Source organism: Macaca nemestrina, chromosome 15 (assembly GCF_043159975.1).
Source record: "Macaca nemestrina isolate mMacNem1 chromosome 15, mMacNem.hap1, whole genome shotgun sequence".
Classification (NCBI taxonomy): domain Eukaryota; kingdom Metazoa; phylum Chordata; class Mammalia; order Primates; family Cercopithecidae; genus Macaca; species Macaca nemestrina.
In genome coordinates, this window is record NC_092139.1 from 118,317,841 (window position 1) to 118,324,782 (window position 6,942).

The window sequence follows — 6,942 nt, forward strand, 5'->3', positions numbered from 1 at the left end:
TGTTCTTTCCAGAGCTAAAGAAGGCCTGGCGTGCCTGCGCCCACTCCACCCTGCAGCACGGGGCAGGGTAAGCAGTGGGCACATGGACTTGGGATGAGGGTGCCTCCGAGGGCCTGGCTGGACCTGGAGATGGGGGTGGGGTGCCAGGCTGGACCTGGAGATTGGGGGGTGCCAGGCTGGACCTGGAGACGGGGGGTACCAGGCTGGACCTGGAGATGGGGGGGTGCCAGGCTAGGCCTGGAGGTGGGGGTGTGTGTGCCAGGCTGGGCCTGGAGGTGGCACGGAAGGCTGCTGCCTCTGCCAGACCCCTGGGTACACCTCTCCCCTCCTCTGCTGGCTCCATGGTGGCGTCTGGCCTGTCCTAAGCTTTGGGCTGCAGCAGGATTCCCAGGCCTGGAGGTGGGGGGTACGTGCCAGCCTGGGCCTGGAGGTGGGGGGTGCCAGGCTAGGCCTAGAGGTGGGGGTGTGTGTGCCAGGCTGGGCCTGGAGGTGGGGGGTACGTGCCAGGCTGGGCCTGGAGGTGGGGGGGTGTGTGCCAGGCTGGGCCTGGAGGTGGGGGTGTGTGTGCCAGGCTGGGCCTGGAGGTGGGGGGGTGTGTGCCAGGCTGGGCCTGGAGATGGGGGTGCCAGGCTGTTTCGGAGGGTGTCCCCACCCTCTGCACATTCTCACCTAGCTGCCACCCGTCAGAGGGAGGTTATGCTGGCTGTCCTGCGGCCATTACCACCAGTGCCCCTCCCCTAGTTGTGCCTCCAGCCTCCAGTTCCAGGGTGGTAGGCAGGGCCATGCTCCTCTTCTTATGGAGCCCTGAACCTCAAGCTGAGGACAGTCCCTCCCCACAGGCTGATACCTTCCTCCTGCAGTGAGGGCTGCCAGCTTCTCCTCCCCAGGCTGAGGTGGGGAGGGGTCGTCCAGGATCCTCTGGAACTGCATCTCCAGATCCTGAGGCTTGAGCAGACGGGAGCCCTCATAGAGCCACAGCTTGAAGAAGCGTCCCTTGTGGTAGACAGCCACGTGCCGGCTGTCTGAGAGGTGCTGCAGCACATCTGTGACAGAGGCCACAGGCAAGCTGAGGCAGGACCCCGGCTACATCCTGGGAAGGGCCCACCTCCCATGCACTGGGTGTCCCTGGAGACCCTGCTTTGCTCAGCCTCTGCCTGGGCCTTCCTGCCCCCTGGATGGGATCCGAGTGTCCTAAACCAGGCCCTGTGCTGGTGCTTCCGCTACCTCCCATATAACACCAACAACAATCCTATGAAGTATTTCACAGAAGAGGAAACGCACTAGGAGATTGTGCAAACCGCCTAAGGATACAGTGTCAGAAGCAGGGAAGGCTGCTGCCTCTGCCAGACCCCTGGATGCGCCTCTCCCCTCCTCTGCTGGCTCCATGGTGGTGCCCGGCCTGTCCTAAGCTTTGGGCTGCAGCAGGATTCCCTTCACCACGCACAGTGAGCCCCGGAGGTGCGGGGGCTCTGCTCTGGGCCCCATGGGGTCCCTGAACCAGCATCATGCCTGTAAATAACAGATGGCTAGTATCTGTCACAATTGACTACTATTCACAGTTTCAGGACCCTGAGACACTGGGGACGCTTGGTGATGAGCAGGCAGGAGGGCAGCGAGCCAGCCAGTGGCCCACAGGGAGCAGGGAGGGCTCAGTTACCTGTCTCCTTGCCCGGGACCCGAGTGGTGTTGAACATCCTCTCCATCTGATAGGAGCACATGGGCACTATGCCTAGTGCCATCACCTGGGGGAAGGCCCAGCATGGCTCAGACTCAGGTCTCCTCTCCCATCCCACCTTCAACCCTGACACAACTCACAGGCTTGATTTCTTCACGGTCCAGTTTACGGCGATACATGATCATGGCATGGATGGTGTTTCCCAGGCGGGCTGCCTGCACGTCTGTATTCTTGATGAGCACAAGGTCCTACAGAGAAAGCAGAGCCCGCGGGGTGGGGGCCTCTGTGTGGGTGTCACCTGGGTCTTGCTGACCCAAGGACCAGTCTATTTGGGGGCCTGAGGTGTTCTGTCTCCCTCCTCCGGTCCGTCCTGCACATGCTGCCAGGGTGAGCCTCCAGAAATGCACAGCTGGTCACAGTAACCCTCTGCTCCAGCTTCAGCTGGGGCTGCTTTTTCAATTCTTTATTTTTTAGAGTTAGGTTCTTGCTCTGTCACCCAGGCTGGAGTGCAGTGGGGCAAGCATGGCTCACTGCAGCCTCAAATTTCTGGCCCTAAGTCATCCTCCTGCCTCAGCCTCCTGAGTTGCAGGGATTAGAGTCATGCACCACCATGCCTGACTCTGAGCTGCCTTTTTATTTATTTATTTATTTATTTATTTTTATTTTATTTTTTTGAGACGGAGTCTCGCTCTGTTGCCCAGGCTGGAGTGCAGGGGCACAATCTCACCTCACTGCAAGCTCCACCTCCCGGGTTCACGCCATTCTCCTGCCTCAGTCTCCCAAGTAGCTGGGACTACAGGCGCCCGCCACCATGCCCAGCTAATTTTTTGTATTTTTAGTAGAGACGGGGTTTCACCGTGTTAGCCAGGATGGTCTCGATCTCCTGACCTCGTGATCTGCCCGTCTCGGCCTCCCAAAGTGCTGGGATTACAGGCGTGAGCCACCGCGCCTGGCCTATATTTATTTTTAAATTTTTATTTATTGGTTTTTTTTTTTGAGACAGAGTCTCGCTCTGTCGCCCAGGCTGGAGTGCAGTGGCACGATCTCACCTCACTGCAAGCTCCGCCTCCCGGGTTCATGCCATTCTCCTGCCTCAGTCTCCCAAGTAGCTGGGACTACAGGCGCCCACCACCATGCCCAGCTAATTTTTTGTATTTTTAGTAGAGACGGGGTTTTGCTGTGTTAGGATGGTCTCGATCCCCTGACCTCGTGATCCACCTGCCTCGGCCTCCCAAAGTGCTGGGATTACAGGAGTGAGCCACTGCATCCGGCCTGAGCTGCCTTTTTATAACCTGTTTTATGTGCTTGTATTCTACTTATTTTGCTTTGATAAAGGGGTTCTACCGCTAAAAAGCAGTTTAAAACCTCTGGTATGGACAAGTTGTGTGTAAGTTCCTGGAAGGACAGCTTATGGAGGAGAATTCTGATAGACTCTGGCAAGTCAAGTGTGCTTTGGACAGTGGGAAAGGAGAGAAGAGGCGTGCCATACAGCCCGGGTGGCTGGGAGACCCAGAGACTCAGAAGGGCCAGTTACATGGGGCAGAGGCAGACTGTGACCTCCTGAGCTCTAAAAGCAGCAGCCGGCCGGGCGCGGTGGCTCAAGCCTGTAATCCCAGCACTTTGGGAGGCCGAGACGGGCGGATCACGAGGTCAGGAGATCGAGACCATCCTGGCTAACACGGTGAAACCCCGTCTCTACTAAAAATACAAAAAAATTAGCCGGGCGAGGTGGCGGGCGCCTGTAGTCCCAGCTACTCGGGAGGCTGAGGCAGGAGAATGGCGTGAACCCGGGAGGCGGAGCTTGCAGTGAGCCGAGATCGCGCCACTGCACTCCAGCCTGGGGCACAGAGCAAGACTCCGTCTCAAAAAAAATTAAAAAAATAAAAAATAAAAGCAGCAGCCTGGCCTTCATTCTGCTGTCCGGCTCTGCAGAGGGACACAAAGCAAGACGTGTTCTAGACAACTTCCCGGTTATGGTGTCAGGGCAGCTGGGAACCCATGGCCAGGAGGCCAGTGAGGAAACCAAGGAAAGAGGTGACAGAGCCTGAGCTGGGTAGGGGCAGTGACCCTGGGACTCTGAGAGAGGCGGTGGCAGGTTGGGGGTCACCACTCTCCTCATTCTCAGGATCTCCACTGCCCCAAAGCTGCTTCTGGACTCTTCTAGGATCTCCTCTCCCTCTGCCCATTCCATCAGGCCTCACTCCATAACCCCCACTTGCCCACGGAAGCTGCTACCAGAGCTCCGGGCTATCCTCCAGGTCCTCTGCCTTGGAGCTGGGACAGAGCGAGGAGGTGCGGGGGCCTGGGGGCTCCAGTTCATACCATGACATAGTAGTTGCTGTTCACCATGAGAGGGCTCCTGCCTCGAAGGTAGATGTACTCTTCCCACCAGTCACTCACCTGTGGGCAGGTGGAAGGTTAGAGCTGGGGCAGGGGCAGCCAGGACACATGGCAGGTGACAGTGAGCCCGGGGCACAAACTTACATAGTTACTCGCCCACCATGACTTGAGCACCAGGTATTTCTGCAGCCTGGGGGCAGTCTTGTTCTGGAATTCTTTGGCCAGCATCTCCATGCGGTAATATTCCTCATCATCCAACAAGGGGCGCACAGACTCTAGGTACTGTCCAGCCAGTTATCATCACCGTGGGGTCAGATGGCGAGGGCTGCCTCTATCTTAATCCTCTTCCCACCTCTTCCTCCTCACCCGGCCCCATTATTCTCAAGCCCTTAAGGCCACTCTTTGCACAGAACCTTATATTTGGAAACATCTCCTGAATCCAGCCTCCCCTGCCCACTGGGATGCCCAAGCGAGGCCCTCACCCGCTGAATTGTGGCTGACACCCTGGGCACAGGAAGCTTGGGCAGAGATGTCTGGAAGCTGTAGAGCATGGGGTGCCGGCTGGATAGAAGGCGGACACACATCTGGGGGTACAGAGCAGAGTGCTGGGGTGGGAGCCAGTGGCAAGAACGGAAACCAACCAGCAACTCCCTGATACCCTCAGAACCATCCCAGCTCCTCCAGGACAAACCACACAACAGGCACCAGTGCCCTGTCTGCCTCTCCCTTCTAGCTCAGAACCCTAAAGGAGCCCAAAGCGTCTCAACCCAGGTGCCTGAACCCCTCCACTGACTGCTGCTCACAGCCCAGATCCTGGTCAAGTTGCTGGTCTTGCCGTGCATCTCAAACATCCACCCATGGTAGGAGAGAAGCAGCTTCAGGGTTTGGCGGAAGAAGAAGATGCCCGTCACCCAGACGCCCGTGGAGAAGATGGCCATGCTGAGAAGTGCCCGGGTCTGCGGGGTCTGGTAGGGGCCACACCTACTGGAGAGGGGGCAAAGGCTGCAGGGGGTCCTCCTGAGGCCAGCCTCGGGTGGCTGTGAACTGTCTCAGGGGAGACATCAAGAGGAAGAACCTCCCTGGGCACACTCATGTCTGACTGCAACAAATAAGAGTTGATATAGGACTAAGACAATGGTTGTCTTGGGGAGGGCTGCCCTGTGACTGCCAATGGCTATTGTCCTGTATCTGCCCAGCTCAGAACCTCAGGCTTGGGAGCTGGGCCCAGCCCTCCCTGGTGACACCTGTGCCCTTCCAGTTTCACTCCTTACCCCTGAGGGAGGCATCTCTGGATGCAACCGACCAGCCCCAAGGAGACGTCCACGTTGCAGAAGGAGGAACCCACTGTTGCCATGACGACGACCAGCCAGCTGGTGGGGCTGCCAGGGTACACGCCCCTGAGGATGCCATTCTGCGGGCAGAAACAGGCGCCCTTATGGAGCCGGAGGGCGTGAGGTTAGCCTGCCTGTGAAGTCTTGGAAACCGGCTCCTGGTCTTGGCCTGGACGGCGTTCTCTCCTGATGCCCTGCTGTGCTCCTTCCTCCTCCACACCCACAGCTCCCTGTGTCGGACCACATCCTGTGCACCCCTCTGGCGTCTGCACTTCCAGAACCTGTACCGGGCGGAACTGCCAGCCAAGGAGGCAGTGAGGGACCCTAACAAAGCGGTTAACAGCCGACAGCCGGCCTCTGCCCCCGCTGTGAGAGCTCCGTTCTGCACCTGCTGGGAGAAGCACCTGTGCGCACCTTGATGCGGATCAGGCGTTTCTTCCAGGAGTTGATCCCAGACAGGTAGACATGTTTCAGGGCCTCCCGACTGAGCCGGAAGTCGACCCCCTCTGGGGTCACCGTGAACTGGAAGGCCACGGCCTGGTGCGCTTCCGCCATCCTGGGGGTTGGTCGGCACCTAGGACGGGGGCAGGTGGGTGCGCGGGCGCGCTTAGGCCGGCCCCGCGCCAGCTGCGCCGAGACGCCCCCAGCCAGTCCGCGACCCCTCGCACCCCCCACCCCGCGACTAGCGGCTGCCCCCGGCCCGCGCCCCCCGCCAGGCCAACCGCCGCCAAATCCTCGCGCCAGCCTTCCGGGTGGGCACAGCCACTGTGGCGCAGGGGGTTTGGGCCTTGAAAGCTGCAGGAACCCGAAGGACGGTGAAGTGCAGCCTGGAGTGGGGGGCGTCAGCGAGGGCGCGGGCGGGGAAGAGAAGCGCCCCTGGAAGCGGACTGGCCTGGACAGAGGCAGGGTTCAGGCACCCGCCCTTCCCCGCCCGACCGCGCGGGCCCCAGCGCCATCCTCGCCCCTGTGCAGGGCTGGGGGCCCAGACCCCCGCGGGCCGCCCTGCGCCGGCCCCTACTCACAGCTCAGGTTCGCTCCTGTCCGCGCGTGGGGCCAGCCACTCTGGCCCGTGTCCCCACGTCCTTCAGGCCTAGCCACCCCCGCCCCGCCCTCACCAGGAACCTGACACCTACTCCCAAATCGGGGTCCGGAAAAACGTGGGGCGGGAACCAGACCACCCGCCTTCCGCGGTGGGAATTGCAGGGCGGGGCTGGGTTTCTGCGCCGTGAAGGTTGCTCAAAGGTCTGGGAGCCTGGGGGGCCCCAGAGAGTCTCGTGAGGATGGTGGCATTAGAGCTAAAAATAGCCAAATGTAGGGAAAAGGTCACCGATGTGTCAGCTGTGCCTGTTCTGGGATCGCTGGTGCTCTGGGCGGCATCCCCACCTCAGGGTCGTCTTCATACCCCCATCACTCTCCTTCTCCTCCCCAAGTCCTAGTATTCACTATTCTAAGCTGGAGCCAGGGGAGTGGGGAGGGATGGGGGACCCCCACTGGCAGCATGAACCCTAACCACTGTCAAGCCCACGGCACTGAAGAGCCCCTCTGTGTGTACTGCTTGGTTTGGTACTTTCTGCTGCTGCTGCTCAGCAGGGCCAG

The 6,942-nt window shown here is 59.9% G+C and overlaps 1 protein-coding gene across 1 annotated transcript in view; it reads right to left on the reverse strand.

Annotated features, from left to right (window-relative positions):
• LOC105489740 (carnitine palmitoyltransferase 1B) overlaps positions 1–6,812 on the reverse strand; it is an 11,021-nt gene extending 4,209 nt beyond the window's left edge. Inside the window, 11 exon segments of the mRNA XM_071078935.1 lie at positions 2–50; positions 848–1,043; positions 1,658–1,742; positions 1,816–1,923; positions 3,998–4,075; positions 4,160–4,297; positions 4,498–4,599; positions 4,819–4,996; positions 5,287–5,426; positions 5,761–5,920; positions 6,480–6,812. Of these exon segments, the coding sequence (XP_070935036.1) occupies positions 2–50; positions 848–1,043; positions 1,658–1,742; positions 1,816–1,923; positions 3,998–4,075; positions 4,160–4,297; positions 4,498–4,599; positions 4,819–4,996; positions 5,287–5,426; positions 5,761–5,901 (1,215 nt within the window). The 5' untranslated portion in view covers positions 5,902–5,920; positions 6,480–6,812.
• Between the last annotated feature and the right edge of the window lie 130 nt (positions 6,813–6,942).